Raw genomic sequence first — 25,963 nt, 5'->3', positions numbered from 1 at the left:
CACCTCTACAGGCCGTGCCTGGTCCTTCAATTCAAGCTCAGTCACTTAAACAGATCTATAAAAAATAATCTCCCCTGCATTTCTGTAAGGCTTCTATTAAATAGGATTTTTATTGGCCTTGAATGACCATGTTCTAGTCAACGTAGTGATATACTGTATTAGATGTAAAACCTCATACACACCGACAACGGGCATCTAATTGAATCTAAAGTATAACCTCACCTTTCACAAATCTACCCAGGCGTTGCATAAGCAGCAATTACATAAAACACTGTCATAATAGTAAGAGAGATGCACTAACAGGGTTATAAGAGAAGAAAAAAAAATCCTCTAAAGTCTGACTCTCACAAACAAGCCTCCATTAAAGAATGTAATATGCTACAGGGGTCAGCGGCCCTCCAGATAATAAGACTTGTTTGTCAAAAGCACATCCTTGAAATCACTCATGTCATTTAAATGCATCTGGCTATTCAATGCAGAAAAGCTATAGTAATAATAAAAAAAAAACAACAACAAGTACTTCTTTAGAAAAAAGGAACACATTTCCATAATATATTAATATATATATATATATTTATTTTATTTTTTTAGAAAAAAAGCAGATATTCGCATGTATACATGAAACGTGAGCACTTCTACCTGAATCATTATGCTGTAGAACAGCCGCGGAACTACAAAAAGAACAAAACATAAAAGGAGAAAATAAACAAGCCATCAATCTGCAACGTCTAAACGGAGTCAGCTCTTGTATTAGGGGACTCGAGTGTTTTATAAAGAGTCAGGCTGTAAAAACCTTCAGGAGCAGCTTTAGTCTTTGCTGTATTTTAGCTGCAGAGGTTAATGCAGAAGGGCAGACTTTGGGGGGGATCTGGATTGCAGTGTCAATTGCTGACAGTCATGTACCACAAAAAAAAAGAAAAAAAAAAAGATTAGGTTATCTAGACCATACAGTGTTACAGTCCTAGAAGAAAGTGTAACCTGCCCCAGACATATTATACAGTGCTGCTCGGCGCAGGTAAGAGTAGCCCATCATTTCAATTGGATTTAATATTGCCAGTCTCACTTCTCACATTTCGGCTGTTACAAAGCACAGCGATAAGAAAAGAAGGGTTTCAAGGAGCGGAGGAGCGTTTTTATCCAGGAGGTAAGATGTCGTTCTGGAGAAATATTGTCAGTCACTTAATTGTTTGCGTTGAAGGCTTTGGAAAAAAAAAAAAAAAAAAAAAAAAAATGGAAGGAAGGAAGGAAAAAAACAATCTTACTTGATAACCGTGCCTTTGGTGCCCCCTGCTGTTGTGAGCATGACCCGTGTGGTTAGACTGACTCGCAGATCGTCTTCATCCAGACCTAGGAGCGCAGAGCAGTATTCTAAGGATTTGCTTGATTGGTTCTTTAGCGTACAGCCACCTGGTGTGAGATAGAATAAAAGGGTCAATATGGGTCTATAGGCAGGGGCACCTAACTGGTTAACAGCAGCTGACATTTAGACTAGCTCCTAGAAGATCCAGTCTATACAATTTCTCTTAAAAAAAAATAAAAAAACAATATATGACATACATATAATATATATAATATATATTATTTTTTTTTTATATTTATTTATTTTTTAACATTGTATATGATAAAACAGCAAGCAGCTGAAAAAACAACAGAGTAAATGTGTATTGTGCTCTAGAGAGAAGACAAAAAGGGAATGAAAATGGTAGAGAGGTGCTTCAACGCAGCATGAAATAACAGCAAGAATTTTCTTCTATGCATGAAAAAGAAAACACTTTAAGCCCTTACAAAAGTAGCAAACGCCTTAAAAGCTGGAATTACAGATAAGTATTTGCCTTCTATCTTACTTATTTCTTATTGCTCGTATTCCAGTGAATTGTACCCATCAGTCAACGAACCCAGTCGGGCTCACAATCTAAATGAATGACCATCTAAAACCTTGGCCCTCCGGCTGTTTCAAAACTACAATTCCCTTCATGCATTTTTTGGCAAGAGACGCGTGCGGCAAACAGCCAGTTCGCGTTTGCGCCGCTGAGCTCTTAGTTGTGTCCCCCTAATAGACGTGATTAAGCTTGCACCAGAGGAACATGGTGAATCCCAACTGAGGGCACTGACTTCAGGCCCTCTGCATGCATCTGTCACTCCTCTGGCGCATGAGCAATCTTGGTTATCAGGAGCGCGAGAGCGGGAGCTCGATGGCACAGGCGCAAACTGGCAGCAAGCGCGGCCCTTGCCGGCAACAGCGCATGCGTGGAAGAAGGTGCCACCAGGGTGGAGCGGGAGGATGGACACCAGTAAATATGCAGCAGAATTAGGGAGGAGGAGGTAGTGGTGAGGCATGCTGAAGTGCAACACACAACCAAGCCACCACTCCTCTTTGACACTTGGTTCGCGGGTGTGGGACAAGAATGTGGCAAATGTACTGAACAGATTGCTTCAAGAAAAGTATCATACACAAAAGGACACACAACACCTACACTGTCGGCACCTCGTTTTTGGTCCAGGTGCTGAGAGATTCCCTTTAAGTCTGCGCACAGAGGGGCACGTTTATTAAAATGCACCACTGTCTTACCTAACTGAATACAGATTTTCGCCTTTTCCATGGTGCACACCTTCCGTAAGCCCCACTCACCTATTGGCAAGTGGGGGATTGTAAAGCGGGGAGGAGGCCTTGGATAATTTATCATGATGTACACCTGGCATAAGCCATGCAGAAATCTACACCTGCTCTGGAGCAAGTGTAGATTTCTGGGCAACCCTGCGACCAATGCAGGCACAACGGCTTTACTAAGAGGTGTACACCTCATAGTACATCCAGGCAGGTAAAATGGGGGTGAAGCTTTGTTTAAGACTAGCCTACCAGTAAGCCAGTTTTGACAAATGTCCCTCAGAACGTTGTAGTAAAAACCTTATTACACGGGACAATAATCGTGCGAAAAATCGTTATATCTATCGAATTTAAACGATAATCGTTCTGTGTAATTGCAGGAAACAATTGAAAAATTATTCGTATGTCGTTGATTTAGATCTGAACCTAAAATAATCGTTAGCTGTAATATCGCATTTGTTCGCTCAATTTCCGCATTTTTTCACTAATCGTTCAGTGTAATTGCGCATTGTTCATTGGGTTGCTGGGATCAGAAGGAGTAAACGATCATAGTTACAATCGCAATAACGATGATAGTAACCATCGTAACTAACGACCATTGTTCTGTGTAATATGGTGAATGATTTCAGGTTAAAGATAAACAATCTCATTTGCGATTGTTTATCATTAGACGTTAATCGTTAAAAATCGCTCCGTGTAATAGGTCTATGGTCAATGTTCCTTACCACAGATGGCCTAAAACAGCAGATGGAGGTAAAGTACCACTGCAGTCTGTCTATCTGGCCTGATGAATCCAGGTTTTATGTTTCTCTATGCTTATGGGAGGGCCAAGATTAAGCACAAGCTTAATTCTTCCTGCCAGGTGTCAAAAGGTAAGGGTGGTGGAAAATGTGGGGAAAATGTTTTCTTACCGCACCCTGGGCCTGGGATGTTTAGGCAGTAGATTTATCTAAACATTGTGGTTAATCCTTACAAGGAAACTGTGTCTTGTATGGCAGCAGGACACTTTCAGCAGAACAGTGCACTGTGCCACAAGGGTTGTATAGTTAGGGATTGGGATCAGGATTGGTTCCTGGGACATGACTGTTTTCCTTGCTTTCCGGCCTTCACAGTTCTAAGATCTCAATCCTACAGAGCATCTCCGGGCCGAAGTAAAACAGTCTCTTCAGAACATGTCAGTACCTCCAACTATTGTATGTCAACTGCACCAACCTATCCTATCTCTATGAGCCAATAATCCTACCGAGAGTTTCAACAACTAGTGTAACCTGTGCCATGACCACCTGCTGCGGCTCCGAAGAGGGCCAACACTCTACTATATTGGGGTCTCTGATAAAGTGGCCATTTTGTTTACTTACATTTTCTAGAAAATAAAACTAAAATTCACAAAACTAGGGAAAGGTAAATGGGAGAACTATCAGCAAGTTAGATGAATGTAACTTGCTGATATGTCCCTATTGCACAAGAGATCCCAAGGAGAAAGGTATGTCTCTTACCTTCCTCCTCGGCACCCTTCCGGTGCAGTTAGTTGTGTGCTCCATAAACCGGTGAGACAGTTGGGAGCACTGCCCACCTCCATAGTGCCAATCTGCCCCCAGCCGGCCCACCCCTCTGTAATTATAATCAATGGAGCAGGCCAGTCGAGGGCGGATTGGCGTTATGGGTGCCTCAGTGCTCCTGACGGTCTTACCAAGATCGGAAGCAAACTACTAACTGCACCGGAAAGGTACAAAGGAGGAAGGTAAGAGACATACCTTCCTCCTCAGCGTCTCCTGTGCAATATGGACATATCAGCAGGTTAGATTAAAGGGGAACTATCAGCAGGTTAGACAAATCTACTATCCATCCTATTTTTCCCACAGACTGAGAAATGGGTGCCAAATGTCATGTATTTATACAAAGCACAAGCCAGTGATAAACCGAATTATGTACAGTTCATTTTAACTGGAGCTACAATGGTAGCCAGTCTATTGTCTGATATATCCAGAAGATTTGTACTACACAGAAAAACCCTGTATCACTTGAGTAATGCGAAGTGCAGCACAAACACTTAGTGCAGTGCTTATGTTTGTAGAGCCTTTCCGAGCCGTTCAGCCCTTCCTCCTCCTCACACACAGCTCTCCCGTACAATTACATATTCTTCTTGTGATTCACCCTGCATAAAACCATCTAAATTCTCCAGCGACCAAGTGATAAAACTTTCACCGAAGTACACATCAAACTTCAGGGGGAAAAAAAACCTCTATTTGAAGGCATATTACAGCCTACGTCCATCAAAGGCAACTTTATTTTTTTATGAGTCCCTGAGTAGAACGATGAATAATTCTGACTCTTAGAACAAACCAAATATTCCGACTTTCTTATGCCGCCTAAACCCAATAAATAAGAGGGCAGGAACCTTATCCCATAATCATGTCATGGATCTTCTCAATGACAATGAATATTTCAGTAGATGTATGTATCATCAGACTATTTTAACCCTTTACTGTGACAATGGAGAACGTTCTCTATCGGTACAATCGAAGCAATGGGACGGTACAAGACAACTCTTATAAAGGGTGCCCATCTGTCCCATCAACCAGTGAGCAGCTCGGCAGTACACCTGCAATGCAGCAGTCACACAACAGTGCATTTTTATTGTTTCCTAAAGACCTTTACAAATCAAAATGTGCAGATGGCGCTTTCATTTACTCGTAATCAAATCACCCTTTCCATTTACTTATAGAGGGAAGAGTTGTGAAAAGTTCATTTTTCTTACAGACCTTGTCCTTGGTGTGCCATCTGATGAAAATTTCCGCATGTAATTTAAAGTACATTTTATTCCCTTCCCTTTTAAAAGAACATTGTGCTTTGTGACTCAAATCAAACCCGCAGCCTTTCAGATGACATTTACACTGATAGAATAATAGAGGAAAATGTCTTCTAACCAGAGGTGCTCCCAGCTTCTTCAAAATCAATATTTCCAAGGTGTAGGACACCGGCAACCACTCGGAAAAGATCAAGCTTCTCCGTGTCATCCAAGCCAATCTTTTTCATGGCAATGCACATCCGATTGAAATCTCCGTGATCATCTAAGAGCGGGTCCTTTAGGGAGCCATGTTTCAGGTACTACAAAATAGAAAATGTAAATTAGAATTATGTTAAAGGTGTCGTCTAAATCACAGAGCACTACAGAGAAGGAAAGCGCACATGCAAAAAGATAGAAGGGGTATTCCAGTGGAATACCCCTTTATGGAGAGGCTAAAATTAAATAGAGAAATAGAACAGGAGTGCTTAAAGCATACTCACCTGCCCTGCTCCTCTACAGCTGCTATTCAGATGGTGCCTGAACCCTACTGCTCTCTGCTTCCTGTGGCATATTAACCTTGCAGGAAATGTCTGATCAACCATGCCGTGTCAGAAGGAGCAGGATACAGTAGTGACCAGGTGCCATGGAAAAAGCTGCTGAAAAGTGGGGCAGGTAAGTATGCTTTCTTTCAGCTCAGAGTATTGGAGCTCAGCTCCACTTGGGTTGAGATACAAACCACAGCAAAAAGTGGAGCTGTTTCTCCAGATATTAATATATAACACATTCCCATTGTCTACAAATCAAAGGCAGCCATTTTGGGAGCTGAATAAATATCCATAAGATTGCAGTGTTATCATTCCACCAGAAACTAATGTCATCAACATAAAGAAGCTGTCTAGGCAAAACAAAAAAAATTGTTTCAGGCTAGGGGGTTGTATAAACATGATAGACATACTATACTCACCACCTCTGGTCCCCCTCAGCTACCGAACCAGGATTATGTTCCCCCATTAGTTTCCATTTCCGGGTTTAGTGTTGTCCCAACCTCATAGTACCTGCCCACCTGCCCAGTGACTGAGGTGGGAAACTGCTGCGGCCACTAACTGGCTGAGTAGGCAGATCGGTACATGACGGCACACAACCAGAAAGATTGGAGACGAGTGGGGGGCCAGGAGAGCTGAAACCGTAGCTGTGGAGATCCGGAGGTGGTGAGTACAGCAAGCTTATTATTCTTATACAACCCCTAGTCCAGAAGCAAATTTTCATTTTGCCCCTTAGGCTAATACTCAGAAGTCAAGAAAGGTGACCAATAGAAAGTTGTTTGGTTGGGTCCTTACACTGTTTTCACCTGTGTCTCCCAGTTTTTCTCCTGCAGAACCTTTACATGTTAGCTAGAGAAGAAAAACCACCATTGAACACAAAGCCAAATGCACATGCAACAGATATGCAGTGTGAGGACCTCACCAAATAACTACCAAATCTTAGTTTTCCGGACCTCTACATGAATACTAAAGGGGAGTTGAATGCTGGCACAGTTAGGTTTTAAAGGGAACCTGTGGTGTTGATCAAGCAATCTGATCTAACAATCTCATGTTACACAGCATGGGAAGCTGGACAGATTATTATACAGTGGTGTTGGAAAAGAGTTTGTATAACATAACTTAAAGGGGAACTATCAGCAAGTTAGACAAATCTAACCTGCTGATAGCCCCTGATAGCGCCCAGGATACTGAGGAGGAAGGTTTGTGTCTTGTTTCCCTCCTTTGCGCTGGTCCCGTGCTTTTAGAGTAATCTTCACTCTAGTGGCCTGTTAGGAGCACTGCCACATCATCTGGCCCACCCCCTCCATTGATCATTATTAGAAGGAGCGGGCAGATTGTGCATCTGTGCTCCTAACAGTGCACCTAATAGTGAAGATTACTCCAACTGACCAGCTCTGAGGAGGAAGGTAAGAGACATAACTTCCTCCTCGGCACCCTGTGCACAATAGCAAGCTATCAGCAGGTTAGATATGTATAACCTACTCATAGTTCCCCTTTAAATTAATTTCATCTTTGCTTACTCTGAGCTCTGAGTCCAGTGAGCTGCCTTACATAGTGACGGACAGCTACACAGATCCATTTAATGAATTTCCTCAGCTCCTCCTGCTTTATAGCATGTTACAAGTAGACTGGATACCATGTTCACAAGTTTCCTTTACGACATTAGGTTAAGCTCCCTCCAGCCTGCCAGCCCATTGAGACAGTGGTAGAGTAGCCTGAACCTCATACGGCAGTAAGGCTCTTGGAGCAAAGTGATTTCACCAGTGGTCTTTCTCATCCTTCAGAAGACGCCTTCTGCCGGCTGAAGTATATGAAGTATATCATGAACCACTGGTAACAATCTTCCTTACAGTTTCTAGTAAAATGAAAAACTGGTTTAACCCCAAAAATGGCTGCCTCTGCACATATAAAGCTAGCCATAGACTTGCTTCAGCCAATACCAATGCAAATTTCTAAACCAAAAAAAAGGCCACTGGTCCCAACTTTTTTACAACACACAAAGTTGAGCAAACTTCAAGCACGCCTGGGTTTGTCCGAACCCGAGCGTGCGACATGTGATTAGCTTTAGCTCGTAAAGTTGGATACAGCCCTAAGGCTGCCCGAAACATGGATACAGCCTATGGCCGTCCAAGTTCAGCAGCCACCGCTAATCAAATACCCAACTCTCGGGGGTGATCACGCTAGAAGTTCGCTCAACTTTAACACAGGAAGATATTTTAATATAGTGGTCCTGGCAAAAGTATCGGTCTATGACCAGCGTAAGAGTCGAGTGTTTAAATCTTAGGCACCGCAATAGAAATATATAGTAAAAATAGAAATAATAAAGTAACACTACATAGATAAAGCAAGTAAATTGAGGCACTACGTCAGCTAAATCATTTTGCTTTATGGGCATATGGAAGCTGTAGGATTTAATGACATTTTAATTTGTTCTCTGTGTATATGTAAGAACTCATTCACCCATAAAACAAATAAGCATGCAGAGCGGCTCATCTCTACTCCTAGGAGATAGTTTAGGCATGCTGTATTAGGCAACAGGCTTGGAAACAGCAAAGAATATTAGAAATTAAAAGATATAAAAGAAAAATATATAGAAAGCAGCTTCCTCCTATACATCATGCATTGGAAAACGTCACCCCACACTTGTTCACACAACATCAAGGCTAAAAGCTAAAAAGAATTGCAGGTTACATGACATATACCTCGTCTTCCTGATATTATAAGGGAAAGGCAAGAAAAGCAATTTGGAAAGTTAATGGCACCGTTCATTTCCGAGGCCGCAGTTTACATGCACAATGATCAGCCTATTGGCAAGTACAGCAACTCGGCTCCTTTGTTTCTCCGAAAAATTCAGTTACTTGGGTTTAAAGGGGGTTTATACAGGATTAGAAAAAAAATGCTGCCCAACCCCCCCCACCAAGAATGCTCAGCTTGTGTGTGTGATATTACAACTCAATTTCATTTACTTGAATAGAAGTTATCTGCAATAACACACACAAACTGTGGACAAGATTAGCTCAGTTTCTGAAAGAAAGCAGCCATGATTTTTCTAATCCTGGAAAACAACCTTAAAGGGGTACTCCGGCGCTGATAAAAACAATCAATCAATCAATCATAAACATAGTTTTTACATTTACCATCCCTCCAGAGTCTGTCTCTATTTGAATTTCTCGCTGTTTGCACGTCCCTGCAGTTGGTGGCTTCATTTTTTTTCTTTACTTCCTGGTTTGGGCTTTCCCATGATGCACTTTGTCTACTGGGATGTCTAACTGAACTGTTAGATGGCTTACATCTTGTTCGGCCAATCAGAGCTGAGGAACCTGTGTCATTTGACAAAGGGAGGCTGGCTTAACAGGGCTTAGACCCGCCTCCCTCTTGATGATGTCATTGTCACAAAATGGCTGCCACAGAACAGCCTGGGGACAACAGTCATTAGGTAAGAATGAGTTTACTTCACTTCCTGGTGGGGGGTTGAGGGGGAAAAGATAGGAAAGGGAGGGCAGATAAGTGATTGAAGCATATTACAAAGTTATATAACTTTGCAATATGTTTCAACTACTGGGAGTACCCCTTTAAAGATCCAACGAGGCAAGATGGAGGGGTGGGGGGACATAAAACGAAGTCCTACTTAGCCGTCCCCTTGCCCCTTCGCTCAGCATTGGCTGTTCTCTTGTGCCGTCCGGGGTTCTGAATCTCCCGAATTCCTGTTCTATTACGGCCCCACAGGAATAAGTGGTAATGTCACAGGACCGGGAGCTTCAGGAGCCCAGCGGGGGACAGTGAGCAGTGACGATGCACTGCAGGGGCATGGGGACGGGTAGATAGGATTTTATTATGCTCCCCCCGTTGTCTGGAGCACCCTTTAAAGTATCTATAAGGAGAAATCCAGCGTTTCTTCAAAATTCGGCAGCAGGGAATTTGAAATTAAGTACGAAATTACCTCTCCAGATTCCCACGGTGAGTGGCAGGACCAGCCTCAGGACCCCTGCCGGGCTCCGGGAACTTTTGCGCTGACACGTCACGACCCGGCTCAGGTAGTCAGTAACTGGGGCAGGATGCCACTCCAGTAACTGACTGGTTGAGCGGCCAGTCCATCAGTAAGGACAAGCCTTTTTCCCCTCCTTGAGTTGTGACGTCATCACAACTCCCCACCCCCGCCGAATTAAAAAAAAAAAATGCTGGACATCTCCTTTAATCATAATTTAATCATGTATTCCATGCGTTATTCATAGTGCAAGCTGCAAATGCCTTCACTTCTCCAATGGGGTACAACCTATATGTCATTACAATGGTTGCCCATCCAAAAACAGCTTTGATTTTTATAGTCAATAGAGCATTTTTGAGATTGAAAAAAGCATGCGACCATCCTCCCCTAGCTTCCTGGCTCCATTTATAACCTTATAGTCTGAGTTTTATACAATGTGTGTGTTTCGGGGATTCCTACCTGGACTAGATATTTTCCAGTCCCCTTTAGTAACCTGCCAATGTCTCATTTACCTTTAGTTGTCACAAGTTATAAACATAAAAACTATATATATATATATATATATATATATATATATATATATATATATACATATATATATATATATATATACATATATATATATATATATATACATATATATATATATATACATATATATATATATATATACATATATATATATATATATATATATACACATATATATATATATATATATATATACATATATATATATATATACATATATATATATATATATACACATATATATATATATATACATATATATATACATATACATATATATATACATATATATATACATATATATATATATACATATATATATATATATACATATATATATATATATATATATATATACATATATATACATACATATATATACATATATATACATATATATATATATACATATATATATACATATATATACATATATACATATATATATATATATATATATATATATACATATATATATATATATATATTTATTTATTCTAGTTTTTATGTTTATAACTTGTATTACACAGACTACTTCTAGGAGGAGAACACTGTATTAATCTCCTAAAAGGAAGCCATTAATTGCTGATTTACTCATTCGCCTATTATACCTGTATTTACTTTCTATGCTGCCTGCAGCTGCTTCAGGCAGTAGGTAAAAAGCCACCGCTGCATCCGTCTATAAGCTATTTTACCGAGATCAATCAATGAATCTGTGTCACTGAGCTTGAATGTCAGTATCATTCAGAAGCAAAATATGGGCAACAATCCTGGACCAAAAAAAGCCAAGGAGGTCAAGGACATACAAAGCTTTATAACATCTGGAGACCACGGGGGAAGCGATGCATAGGAGTTACATAAAAAGATGACTGACGTGTCTCTTATCTGGAAGAGGATCAGGTGCGGGAAGAGAGAGAAACACTTTAATTATAGGCTGAGCGTTCCGAACACAAATCGGAGAAAAACACAATGTCAACATCTGACGCTGGTAACACATGTACCAAGGCCCCGCTGCTACAAAGAAATGATGGCGTCTATTCAATCCAAATAGCAGAGTTCCAGCAGAGCGTGCCCGACATACAATGGGGAGAATGTAAGTATATAATGCCTCGAGCATGTCGGCTATAGAGACAGTAGCCGTTTTCCCTTTCGGAAAGCTTTTATACTATTGTACTATAAATAAACAAACAATAACAACACTATCATCTATCGCTTGAACCGATGGAACAAAACAATTTCATCTCCTTTGTTGTTTTAGACTTTCACGCTCTTTTGCATTCACCTACTACTATACTATTAGATTTACGATAGCCGTCATTCTTGTCGATGTAAAACATTATGCAAACTGAATCATGTAAAATAAAAACCATGATAAAAAAAAAAAACATAATTCGGCATTTATGAATATTTTCAGTTCAGTCTTAGAAAAAATGATGGCTCCGCATAAAGTACACTGGTCATTACTAGTCAAAGGTTTGGGTTCACCCATACCGGGGCGCTTAGTGTTTGACTCTCAGTGGCTGGAGAAGTTGGATACAGCCCTAGGGAGACCTTAGCCAATCAGTGACTGCAATGGCATCCCGCCCCAGTCACAGCACGTGTCTGCTGTGACCAGTGATGAGATGAAGTCACTTATTGGTTCTGCATATCGCAGCTTCAGCAACAACACACACAGGCTTTAAAGTTAAAGGGGTACCCCCGGGATAGGGGTATTTTTACTATACGGTTTCAGCACTGCGTCCTGGATCGCGCCGCCCCGTTCTCCTGTCCTGCTGCCACTTCCTGGTCTGAGCTGCGGCTTGAGACGTGACGTCTTAAGGAAGCTCAGCCATTCAGCAGTCGTAGCGGGGTCCCGTCTCAGCAGCTGAATGCCTGAGCTGCCTGGAGACTTCACTTCTCAAGCCTCAGCTCAGACCAGGAAGCGGAATGGGAAAACGGGGCGGCGCTATCTGTGAGCCGATGCTGGAACCGGGCAGGTAAGTGGGCGGCGGCGTCTATATCAAACCCCTCCCCAGCCATACAGTAAAAAGCTCCCAAGCCCGGAGTACCCCTTTAAGAGTTAAAGGGGAAGTTCCGTGTCAGACATTTTTTTTTTTTTCTCAAGAAGAGTAGGGGAGGAGGTGGCTGAACATAACATGCACCTCCATACCCGGCTCCAGTGCCGGGGTCTCCTGTCCTCCGCTCCCCTGGCCCTGAGTGGGGACCCAGGTCGTTACGTGTCAGACCCACTCAGTGGCCACACTGATCGTTCGATCAATCAGTACAGTCATCACTTCAGTCTACCAATATAGCAATACAGTATAGTATCTGTGTACAATACCTCTGGACTCTTGCGGTTTTGGAGGATCTGTTTATCTGTGTCCTTGGAAGCAAAGTACCTGGTGCAGCCACGATTCAGGTACTGTGGGGAAAAAAAACAGATAAAATTTACTGAGAAATCTCATGACGACCACAAAATTTGCATAAAAATGGTTTTCTAGAGAAGTGGTCCTTTAAAAGGCAACGGATCAATGAGGATTTGTCTCGGGTAGATAGACTAGGAGTGATATAATTAAGACCCTATGGACAGTTCCTGACATGGACAGAGGTGGCAGCAGAGAGCACTGTTTCAGGCTGGAAGAAATACACCACTTTCTGCAGAACCTACAGCAGCTGATAAGTGCTCTAAGACTGGAGATTTTTTTTTATAAGAGTAAATTACAAATCTCTGGTTGATTGGTGAACAACCCCTTAAAAAGACAAAAGTGGCTCTATGAATGTTAATTTCTATGAAGAAGAAAGGTGGGGGGCTACATGAAACTTCTAGGGTCACTTTTCTCATAGAAAGAAACAAATCATCAAACCCTCCCCCCACCCCCACCCCCCGACTGCTAAGAGTGTCAGCTTTCAGTAACATAAACCTATATGTATGAGCTGCTTAAGTTTATCCAGTGCCACAAAAACATGGCCACTTTCCCCCTACTGTTGTCTCCAGATTGGGTGGGGTTTGAAACTCAGTTCCATTGAAGTAAATTGAGCTTAATTGCAAACCGCACCTGAACTGGAGACAAGAGAGGGGGAAAAGTGGCCATGTTTTTGTAGCGTTGGATAACCCCTTTAACATCTGTCTCTAGACGGGTACCTCTACTATGTCTCCTGGCTGCATTGTCCCTATCGGTGACTGTCTGATGAGCCCCTTTAGGGAAGCCATATCAGAGGTCATAAATGTATATTGCAAGAGGAGAGTGCCCTTGTGCTGAGCCTGGATGCGGAAAAGGCCTTTGACCGCCTTGGGTGGCCTTTTATGTTTGAGGCATTGCAATGCTATGGCTTCTCTGGGCCCTTCCTAACAGCGGTCAGGGCCTTATACTCCAATCCCACAGCAGCACTTAAATTCCCTAATATGTTGTCTGAGACCTTTTCCCTTTCGAATGGCACCCGCCAGGGCTGCCCTCTGTCACCCCTTCTTTTTGTCCTTTGCATTGAGCCCCTGGCGGCGGCGATTCGAAACTGCCCGGACATCAGGGGTGTGTCGGTCAGAGGCAAGGAGTTTAAAATCATGTTATTCGCAGATGATGTCCTCCTCACCCTGTCAGACCCGCTCATCTCCCTCCCGAACCTGCATTCCCTCTTGGGTACATATGGTCGCCTATCAGGGTACAAGGTCAATACCTCTAAATCTGAAGCTATGCCTCTCAATCTGCCGGCCCCCTTGATTGCCCAGCTTAGCTCAAATTTCAAATTTAAATGGACCTCTACCTCCATTAAATATTTGGGTATCCGCCTTACTCCCTCCTATCCGTCCCTATACTCAGCTAACTACCCAGCCCTCTTCCGAGATATACGGAACCTCCTAACTAAATGGTCCCCCCATTACATTTCGCTCTTAGGCCGTGTGGCGGCAGTAAAAATGACCATTTTGCCTAAACTTCTATACTACTTTGAGACGCTCCCAGTCCGTATTCCTCTCTCAGAGCTGCGAGGTGTCCAAAGAGCAGTATTTAAGTTTATTTGGGCGTCCAAGGGGCACCGGATCCCCAACTCGGTAATGATGAGTAGCAGATCTCGAGGAGGGCTGGGGGTCCCTAACTTTCTTCACTATTATTGGGCGGCGCACCTACGCCAAATCACGGCATGGTCCAAATATTTGGCGTATAAGAAGTGGGCGGAAATTGAAAAAATATGGCTAGCTCCCTTCCACCCTAACTCTTTCCTGTGGCACTCCTCACCGCCTAGCTCCTCACATCTCTCACTCCTGGGACCTATCCGTTTCACCCTCCACATATGGTCCTCGTGCTCTGCCAGGTTTGAGCTCACTTCTTCTGCTTCCCCCCTGAACTCTTTTTTGCTCTTCCCGAACTTCCCTCCTGGTCTTCAGTCCCATACTGTCAAGCTCTGGGGTTCTAAGGCACTCTTTCAGTTTGCTGACATCGTTGATCCCATATCTCGTACACTCCTCCCATATGATAAATTGACTGACAAATATGCTCTCCCTCCCTCGGCGCACTTTATGTACCTCCAACTCCGACACTTTATGATGACACGTCTGGGGGCTCTCACAGTTTCTAAACCTTCAGCTTTCGAGCAACTAGTCAGAATGGGGACCTCCACTTCGGGCCTTATCTCTGACATCTATCGCATCCTTGGCTCCCCTGTAGAAGGAACCCTGGTGCAGCATGCCTATATGTCTAAATGGGAAACGCTATTAGGGAGGACTTTGCCTCCGGAGTGCTGGGCCACTATATGGGACAGGGCTGCCACCTCCTCCATATGTACTACCTATAAGGAGTCCCACTATAAAGTCCTGATGTTCTGGTACCGCACTCCGGAGGTGTTACATAAGTTCAATGCCTCAATATCCCCTCACTGCTGGAGATGTGCTAGAGAATTAGGCTCCCAGTTCCATATATTCTGGGAATGTGAGCTTATCCGACCATTCTGGAGGGAGGTGTGCGAGATATCATCCACTATCCTCAGTGTTACAATCCATAGGGACCCAGGCCTCTGCCTCCTTAACCTTTTCCCTAAAACTATCAGGAAAAAACAAGCCAAATTGCTATTGGTCCTCCTGACTGCAGCCAAGTCCCTAATCGCTAAAGGTTGGAGGCAATCGTCCTCCCCTTCCATTATACACTTTAAGGCTAGAGTCAGGGAGCTACGCTCCCTGGAGCGCCTTACGGCATCCCTGAACAATCGGCTGGAGGCCTTTGACTCTATCTGGGCCCCTTGGGACTTGTACTCCTCCCCGGCAGCATCTGCCACTGGTTCATCCTAGGTTCCCTCCCTAGTCCGTCTCTTCCCGTCGTTGTCTTCCCCTGTCCTTGTCTCCCCCTCCACCCCCTCCCCCCCCCCCCCATCATTTCTTGCTCCCTTCTTGTCCCGCGTCTATGTCTTGTCCTGTCTTGTTTTTGCTACTGGACTAGTATGGTCTCAGAACCCTACCCATGCAGACGTTGTTCTCTCTGAACCCTGACCGGGATCTGGTAGCTGCTGTTTTGCTACGGTTTATTATTCTGAATTTCCTGCCTGCTCCTGTGGAGGGGCTAAACTGTCTTATCGACATTTATTTTACGTTATGCATTATAACAATGTTCTGCTGCCTCTACATATGCATCACCCAGTTTGTACAATTTTATGTCTGTCTGCCTTTTTGTTGGAAAAAAAAAATAAATAAAAATTACAATTGTTAAAAAAAAAAAAATGTATATTGCAACCTGACGGCTACAGCTTATGGCAATTCTCTACTAATCCTATTAGTGGAATAAACAAGGGGATGGGTTCTGAAAAGGAAACAGGACAAGCAGTGGGAATTACAAGACTAAAAACTTACAAACTGCAAATCCAATATAAATCGGCATCGTAACTTTTTTATGTACAAGATGGATACGGCTTACATTGAAATCAGCCCCATTAAAGCTGCTACTCATACAGGTCTGTCAGTCCCGTGAAAATACGCTGGTGGGATTTCACAGGGACCAAGGAAGGAAAATTGGTTTAAAGGTTCAGCTAATCGTTGAGCAGCTGCCGGATACTGCTGTCAGAAACAGATCTAATCTCTAAAACCCTGTGAAGAATCTCCGATAAGAAGCGTATCTCAGCCGGCATCGTTCTGCGGGAACCCGGGTATTAAAGAAGAGGGAGAAAACAGAAGGCGGGAATCATCACGTTATTCCTGGAGATACACCCAGCAAACTCTTAATTTTGGGCTATAACGGCACACGAGGAGAATAGATTATTATATATCGCCAGAGACATCTAAAGCGCCGGCGAGTAAAACATCTCATTCAGAAGCCGGGCTCCAATTTGTCTTGAAAAGTAATTGCAGTTTCAATAGAGCTGACATTTCTGTTTTCACTCTCCGGCCCACCGAGACACAACGTCAAAGAGGTTTCATTTCAATTTGAATCATTTAAGAAGTAGTCTTTTTTTTTTCTAGTAGGAATGTTCTCGGAGCACACATCTCGCGGCGTTTTACGCCTCGCTGATCCAACCTGATTGCTCTTTAGATGACTAATCAGCGATGGTCAATTCCATCAACAGGAGGACAGTGTAAAGGTCCTATTCCACAGGCCGATGGGGGCCCGATCAATATTGTAAACGAGCACCCATCTGCTAGATCGGCGCTCGTTTACTGGGCCTATTACACGGCCCGATAATTGTTTACCGAGGGCTGCAGGGACATCATTACCGATGTCCTTGCAGCTTTGTTTAAACACCATACATTACCTAAGCATGTTGCAGGTCTTGCGCTCCTTCTTCCTCCCGGTTTCGCGCGCAGCAGCAGCTTTAGTGCGGCCTGTCTGAGCTGACAGACCGCTCAGCCAATCACTGGCCGCGGCGGTCCAGGACAGTTATTGTCTAAGCGGTCTGTCAGCTAAGACAGGCCACACCGAAGCTGCTGCTGCTGCCTGTGGGACCGGGAGGAAGAAGGAGCGCGGGAGAAGACCTGCAACATGCTTAGGTAAGCATGGTGCTCGTGAAATCATTGGTCGCCCGCCGTGCATCGCTATTCTACGCAGCGATGCGCTGTCGGTGCCCAATGATTTTAGGTTTAAACCTAAATAATCAGCCGATGACATAATCGGCTACTGCAGTATTGGCCAGATAAACATCACTTGATTTTAATTGGAATATGGGCACATTCGGTTGAGCCTATACTCCAATTTGTCATAGACCACAGTGTAACATACGGCCAGGAGCCTTACTGTACACTATGAGCACAAACTATCTTGTACGCCCGCTGTTCACCGAACAACAGCCGTACATAATAGACCTGTCAATTACTTTGTGCAGCCGCAGAGAAAAATGGCCGTAGTGTATACAGGCTGTGTACATTTACAGCTGTTGTTCCATACACTGCTATGCAATTAAGCAGTGCTGTTTAACATTAGCCGTTGTTGCACTCTACAACCACGGCCATTGCTTAACAGCCAAATCTGTATTGCATCCGTATTATTTTACATATCCGCATAAAACTGTACTTCGTAATAATCTAGTCACTATTTGCAGATTGTGGATCTGTATTTTGGCAGATCGCATCCAAAAAGGGTTGAATTGGTGTGTCCGTGGAGGAATTTCAGTACGCACTAGGGCCTATCCTTTTTTTTTTCTTTTTTTTTGAGGCACGTTTCACGGCTCTATACACAACTAGGGTTGTATGAATGGGGCCATTGAATTACATTGATCCTATTTTCTGTCCGTATTTTCTGATCCGCAATTACAGACAGAAAGTAGCCTTTTTGAAATCATTTTTTTTTCATCCGTTTTTTTGCAAAAAACGGATGTATTTGTGTGCAACCGTTTTGATCAGTTTTTCCATTGACTTCCATTATGAAAAAAAGGTCAAAACTGATGCGTTTTTTTTTTACAGACACAAAAAGTAGTGTTGACACTAATTTTGTGTCCGTTAAAAAAAACTGAACCGTTTTGATCCGTTTTTGTTTTTTTTATAATGGAAGTCAAGTTGCAAAAAAAAAATGGATGGAAAAAAAAAAAAAAGAAGAAGATTGCAAAAACGCAGTGTGCACCCAGCCTCACTTATGCTGGGTTCACACTACATTTTTGTAATGAGGTGTTTTTTTTTCTTCATCTGTTTTTGCAAAAGAATTCATGAAAAACTAAGCGAAAAACAGATGCATTGATGAGTTTTTCCATTGACTTCCATTATGAAAAAAAGGATCAAAACAAATCCGTCTTTTTTTAACAGGTCAGCTACTTATTTGTATACATTAAAAAAAAAACGGATGTGTTTTGATCTGTTTTGCAAAAACGTAGTGTGAACCCAGCCTTACTGAACAGTGCCCAAGTATATCCAATTCTACCAACTACTGCTTGTCTACACACCGAAAACAGATGTGCCAGAAAACGAGAGCTCTTCTACAACAGTCTAGGGTAATATAAAACATCAAAGAAGAAAATAGTAGTGACCAGGGTGTAGAAATAAAATTAACTACGTAGCACTGACTAAAGGAACATCCTATGTAGACAGCAGTAGTCGTGAGAATCACATATACTTGCTGGACTGGCTTTCGGGATTGCGTCAGTCTTATATCTTCTTTCTTCAGGACACAGAGAAGTGGATAAGTTTTTATTTCGTTTTCTTACCTCAGCAACAAACTCTCAATTACCATCAAGGGGCAATATCAGAGTTCTTACATGTTTAATAAGGGCGGCTCCTGGCAGCCTTGCAGCTGTTTCCTGGTTTAAGGAGTCCTCCGGGGACTCTATTTTCTCCCACATGGTTTCCATGGTAGTAAATGTAAATGTTACCTGTGCATGAAAATGGCCGCCTGCGCAATGTACTGACTAAAATGATGCACGGACATTAGTTAGTGATATGAAAATTTACTAGGTGTAAAGGCGGCTTTAGAAACTACTGAAGAGCAATAAAAAGCTGAAGACGATAGGATCACCTAATCAATACTGCGGGGCTCGACAGACGCCAGGAGGCAGATGGCCAGAGCTAATAAAAAGCTAATGCGGACTCCCTTCTTGAGTTGTTTCAAACTTGTTACTAAACTTTTCTTATTGAGCCACTAAAACAGGAATGGGGAACGTTCGGCCTTCCAGCTGTGCAAAACTAGAACTCTCAACATGCCTGGACAGGGAAAGCTGAGCAGATATTTTATAATTATATATATATATATATATATATATATATATATATATATATATATATATATATATATATCCATCCCCCACCCACCAAATGAACTTGTGCCAGAAAGTTTTACAGATTTGTAAAATACTTCTATTTAAAAATTTCCAGTCTTCCAGTATTTATCAGCTGCTGTATGTCCTGCAGGAATTGGTGTATTTTTTCCAGTCTAACACAGTGCTCTCTACTGCCACCTCTGTCCATGACAGGAGCTGTCCAGAGCAAGAGTGGTCTTCTGTAGGGATTTGCTGCTGTTCTGGAGAGTTCCTGACATGGACAGAGGTGGCAGCAGAAAGCACCATGTCAGGCTGGAAAGAATACACCACTTCCTGCAGGACAAACAGCAGCTGATAAGTACTGAAAAAGACTGGAAATTTTTAAATTGAAGTAATTTATAAAAATACATATAGCTTTCTGGTACCAGTTGATTTGAAGAAGTGATGGGGAGTGATCATCCTGAAACAGGCAGCGCACAGACAGTGGATGGTGCTTGAAGATGGGACAGGGTTTATCTAACAGAGCAGGTAGATGGTGAGGTGGGCAGATGGGGAAGTGGTCATGGAGGAGACAGGGAGGGACCAGAAGACAAACATCACCAGGGAAGAAGAGAGGGGACAACAGGAGGAAATATGGAGGGACAGTAGGAGACTCCTACTAGCCACCAGTGAAGATTGACCAAGGCGAGAAGCTGGACTCCAAATATTTGCTTTGGGGCCCCTGCAAACAATATTTCCACCTATATGTTACTGAAAGCTGGAAATGTCACAATTAAGACGTTATACATACCCTAAAGTTATCAGGAGAACACAAAAAAAGCTTCTGCCGAATCTCCTCCGGTGCGCCAGCACACAACCTGTAGAAAATATGGTAATTCCTCTCATCTTGTCCTTGTACACAGATACGAGACTTCTCCAGGAGATAGTGAGACACGAATCCCCCTACCACTGAATGCTAAGTAGAGAAAAATATATATATTGAGAGAATAAAAATGTAGTAAATAAAATAAATAAATCATAAAATTATACAAAAAGGAAAAAAAAAAAAAAACTCACAAGAAAATAAAAACAAGTTTTTCCACCTCTGATGTAACTGCATAGAACATAGAGCAGGGGTAGGGAACCTTGGCTCTCCAGCTGTGGCAAAACTACAACTCCCGCCATGCCTGGACAGCCAAAGCTAAAGCTTTGGCTGTCCAGGCATGATGGGAGTTGTAGTTTTGCCACAGCTGGAGAGCCAAGGTTCCCTACCCGTAACATAGAGATACAACAGGTATCCATCACCATGGAAGGAACATTATTGTACACTGGGGTACCTGGGGGCCCACCAATAAAGAACCAGCAAGAAATGAGATATCAGTTAGTGTTACTGCAGGTTCTGAGCTGGAGGCCTACCAGAGGATTCTCCGGTCCTCCGCTGGGCCAGTCCGGCACTGCATCCACTAGATATCACGTAACACCTAAACAATAGATTTTTCTTTTACATCTCTATATCTTCTCCAAACAATTGAAGCTGTAAAATAAAGCCAGCAAGCGTAAAAAGCTTGGCCTTCCTGCACAGATCTCACTGATCCTCGAGAAAACTGCAGCTTGGTGTCACTTTCCTCTCAAAGGTTACTCTCATTATCAAAGTTGGCTTCTCCTTAAGAGCGCACTCAGCAGTGGGATAACCTTTTCAGTGATTACAAACCTATACACGGGACACTTGGGAACGCACATATTGTTAGTTTTCTATTTATTTGGAAAGGGTAGGTCGCAAGATCAGTTTTGACAATATTAAAGGTTGCCACCTCAAACTGTAGAGGCAAACACGGGAGAAAGATCACCGAAACGGTGGAAAACAGTTACATTTCATCTTCCTTTGTATTTCTATCAGCTGTTTGTGAAACCTTCATTTATCACGGTGGTGATAATACAAGAATAAGCCATGCGTCTTTCCTGGCCGCCAGCCAAGACTGTAACGGTGCCAAGGATTACAAAGCAAAATCACTGTAACATAGGAAATTCTGTGCATGAAGAATGGTGTACTGCCGAGACAATACCCAAAGTTAACCAAAGCTTGTTGCAAAATTATGTCTGGGATCCTGGGGACATATGGGGGGAGATTTATCAAACATGGTGTAAAGTGAAACTGGCTCAGTTGCCCCTAGCAACCAATCAGATTCCACCTTTCATTTTAAAAAGAGTCTGTGAGGAATAAAAAAGTGGAATCTGATTGGTTGCTAGGGGCAACTGAGCCAGTTTCACTTTACACCATGTTTGATAAATCTCCCCCATGGGGTGTATACACTCAGAGATGGATTTACAGATTGAGTGGCCCTAGGCACTTGGACTGAATAGGACCCATCAGGTCCCAGGACCCAGGGTGATCAGACATTCATCAAAAGTTTTTTTAAGCAGATCTTTCTCAATTATATAGCAAACACTTAAAGGGGAATTCCTGGGAAATTTCACTTTTCCCCTATCCACAGGATAGGAGAAAATGAGGAGATCGCGGAGAATCCGACCTCTGTAACCCCTGCCAATCTCAGTATCAGGCCCCATTGGCTCTGTTATGAATAGAGATTTCTATGGAGCGACACAAAGAAACGACTATGCCAGGAGAGTGCAGCACTCAGCTCTTTCCGTCTGCTCCATAGGAATTAATAGAGCCGCAGATCACATGCCGTACCCACTGCGCTATTTGTAACAGAGCCAGTGGGGACCGATACGGAGATTGTCGGGGGTATAGAGATCGGAATATACTGTACACAGTGGGGGGGGGGCACTACCTGCTCTGTATCAATAACACTGTGCCGCAAAGCTTGAACAGAGCACGGACCAGGACTGGACAGCCCTCCAGTTCCTAACATGAAAGTTAGCTTCCATTGACTGATGGATGGAACTCAAGAAACAGGAAAGTCACAACAGACTGAAGTTTCCTGTCTAAGGGCCGGTTCACACTGAGCAAACACGGCGCAATCCCACCGTGCTCAGTGTGCTGCTTTGAGTGAATGGGAGAGCGCGCGCCTGTCCGCTGCCGCCGCTCTCCGCTCAAACAATGAACATGTTCATTCTTTAAGCGGAGAGCAGAGGGAGCGGACTGGAATTGCGCCGTGTTTGCTCAGTGTGAACCGGCCCTAAGGGTCTAATAAACAAGAGGTCTAGGGTCTTACAGAGGCCTGGGACAAGATAATTTAGGTGTCTGGTCCTGGCCTAGTCCCCCACAGCCAATGCCCTGGTGCTCCAGGTCCCTGCTACTCTTGACTACTTCATGGTTGCTGATGATGCACCACAATCAGAAGTTAAGAAGAGACACCACTGCAGCCTCTGAAGACTGCGGCATTTCCTGCAGGGACGCAGTCATCAGCAACCAGGAAGTAGCAGAGAGGATCAGGTGCATCAGCAACAGGGCATCAGGACAGGTGAGTACCGCAAACCTCCACCACATATACCTTTAAGTTTGGATAACCCCTTTAACTTTCACATGGACCTGTGCTGATATTGTCCTATTCCAGAGTCTGCCATGGACCTGGCCTTGTCTAGTTCCACCCCTGCTATATTTAATTCGTATAACTAAAATACTAGAAAAAAAATCTCATTTAAGCTGAATAACAAACCCACCCATAATAAAAGCCTTCCTGCTGGCTTATACAAGTGCTCATAAAACATATAAAAAAAATTATGTGGTGCTACACACCAAATACAATTTCTATTAAAAAGACAGGGGGTTGTAAAAACATCTCACTTTTTGGTAATCTATTTCTTAGAAAAGCAATTTATTACGGCCACAGAAGGATTATAACTACATTATCATTTTTCTCCTATTATTTTGGCTGATGAAATTCCAATCAAAGTTCGGCAAGCAGACAATGACACATCATCAATCTTGGGAAACTTCTGCCCTGAGGAAAGTTGCATTAAGCATTGCCACCCAAATAGATCAGCTGCCAACCAGTCATTTTTTATATTACATAACAGCAAGGATTGTAACTCCGTTTTACTCTCTACCATTTTTTTTTCTACCTTTACCTTTGAAAAGCCGCAACCTTTATATTTTTCTGTCTATATAGCAGTATATGGGCTTGTTTTTTATTTTTACACATTTTAAGTATTGATAACTTTTATTTTTTATCACATGACAAATTAAGAGCAACTCCAACGCGGGTGCTTTACTAGCGCATTGTGCATAACTATCTGATCCGCTAGTTTAAGCCCCTATTACACGGGCCAATGTTAAAGAGCAAGCGAGCGCCGGCCTCCTTGCTCCTTATTCTCCACTAGCTGCTGGGGCTATTACACACAGACAGGAGAGGATAAGAGTGCGCGGGGCAAAGGTGAGCTGTGGGGGGGTCATCCAGGGAGCCCATAAGAGATAGCAGCGTTCTACTGCCACTGCTCCTATTGCACAGAGCTATAGCCAACAGACTGTCGCTATCATTTTAGATTTTTTCATCATTAGGAATGCCCCCAGGCAGGATTTTTCCTATTCATCACCTGTGTGAACACTGCACACGTGTTGGATCGTTAAGGCCCCCGTGCAGGGTTCACACAAGTGATGAATAGGAAAAATACTGCCCAGGGCTAATGATGAAGAGGATGGGGAGGAGGGACAGAGGGGCGGTGCAGGTCTAGGGCATAGACACTCTAGGCCATGCCAATTTGACACAGGGCTGCAAGTTTAAAAAGTTGTTTTTTAGGACAATAAATGCATCACCTGCCGAACGGACCACAGGACAGATTTTGGATTAAAAGCAGCTATCAGAAGGTAAAAGCAGTTTGGGGGAGTCGCTTTAACCAAGTTCTGAATCTTATTGCAGAATAAAGACTCCTACCTTTTCATTAAAGTGAATTTCTACAAATTTTCCAAAGCGACTACTGTTGTTGTTGCGGACAGTTTTTGCATTTCCAAAGGCTTCTAATAAGGGATTAGCTGTTTGGATGAAAAAAAAAATAACGTATTACTTGGCAACAAGAATTACGTGAATAAAAGCATACTTTCTGTATATTATGCATTTAGAATGTCACATACTTTCAACCAAAGCCCCCAAAAGACCCCAAGATTAGAAGACCATACATTTGCAGAACTACGGTAGAATTTACATTCCTGTAATAATGTAAATTGAAATGTGACAAGCTCAAACTAGTTATTTTCAGAGCAATATTTCAGTTTCCTTCTGGGGGAATGTTAGGTAAAGAACAAAAGTCAATTTGCAGAGACATATGGAGAGCTGTATTTTACAGAGTCCTCAGTGTAAACCTTTGAAGGAGCAGGAACATAGAGATGAGTGGGGTGAGTCATTGTGCAGCGTGGGACTCAGCATATCTTACAATAAAAAAAGATTCATTTTGAACCTTGCATCTACAAGTCAGTTCCTTTGATTCTTCCGTGTTGAGCTAACTTAGCAAGCAACACCACGGGCAAGACAATACAACAAGGTCTTATTATAATAAAAAGTAAGTTGTAAAAGAGGTTTGTGATGAACGTGCTCATTTCTCAAACAGTGGGTAATATTAAAACGCTTATAGGGAGGGCAGCTGGGAATGGGTTTTTTATTTTATGTATGTAACGGGCCATAGGGTTTCAAAATATAAAAAAAAAAAAATATATATATATATATATATATATATATTAGAGATGAGTGAACCTGGAGCATGCTCGAGTCCATCCGAACCCGATCATTCGGCATTTAATTAGCAGTGGCTGCTGAAGTTGGATAAATCCCTAAGGCTATGTGCAAAATATGGATATAGTCATTGGCTGTATCCATGTTTTCCAGACAACCTAAGAGCTTTATCAAACTTCAGCAGCCACCGCTAATCAAATGCCGAACGATCGGGTTTGGATAGACTCGAACATGCTTGAGGTTTGCTCATCTCTAATATTCTCTTGCCTCCAGGCAGGGGCGTAGCTAGGATTTTAAGATTTTAAGAGGTCCCCCCCTCCCCTACGCACAACACAAAGCACTGCACATAAATACCTGCTTTACTGCTGGTGCACTGATAACCCTTGACCTTTGCACATTTTCCTTTCCTACTTGATTGCCAGCTGGAGAACAGAGGTCAGAGGTTATCAGTGCAGTGAAGCAGAGATCTCTGTCTTCTGCTTGTTAACTCTTTTTTTTGTGTTGCAGCATGTAAGTAAACATTGGGTCACTTACACAGTGCAGTACATAAGGGGTTAAGCAGAAGGACACAAGCTCTTACCTTTTCCCCCGGGCCCCCATCCTGCACGGGCCCTATAGCAACTGCCTAACCTGCCTCTATGGTAGATAACTTACTGCCTCCAGGTCAGGTGTGATTTCTAATCAAGTTCCATTCACTTCAATGGAACACAACTACAAAACCCCACCCAAACTGGAGACAGGAGTGGTGCTGTCTCTGCAAGAAAGTGGTCACGT

The 25,963-nt window shown here is 42.8% G+C and overlaps 1 protein-coding gene across 5 annotated transcripts in view; it reads right to left on the bottom strand.

The window, feature by feature from the left end:
- Nucleotides 1-25,963, bottom strand: part of MYO6 (myosin VI) — a 208,312-nt gene that overhangs the window by 121,918 nt on the left and 60,431 nt on the right. For all 5 annotated transcript variants that reach the window (XM_069974661.1, XM_069974662.1, XM_069974663.1 and 2 more), the window contains exons 8-12: nucleotides 24,398-24,495; nucleotides 20,374-20,538; nucleotides 12,772-12,852; nucleotides 5,533-5,713; nucleotides 1,263-1,407 (exon numbers count right to left, since the gene is read on the bottom strand). In XM_069974661.1, coding sequence (XP_069830762.1) covers nucleotides 1,263-1,407; nucleotides 5,533-5,713; nucleotides 12,772-12,852; nucleotides 20,374-20,538; nucleotides 24,398-24,495 — 670 coding nt within the window. The remainder of the gene's footprint in view (nucleotides 1-1,262; nucleotides 1,408-5,532; nucleotides 5,714-12,771; nucleotides 12,853-20,373; nucleotides 20,539-24,397; nucleotides 24,496-25,963) is intronic.

The sequence above is a fragment of the Dendropsophus ebraccatus genome, chromosome 6, assembly GCF_027789765.1.
Source record: "Dendropsophus ebraccatus isolate aDenEbr1 chromosome 6, aDenEbr1.pat, whole genome shotgun sequence".
Classification (NCBI taxonomy): Eukaryota; Metazoa; Chordata; class Amphibia; order Anura; family Hylidae; genus Dendropsophus; species Dendropsophus ebraccatus.
This window is presented reverse-complemented; position numbering and strand designations above follow the sequence as displayed.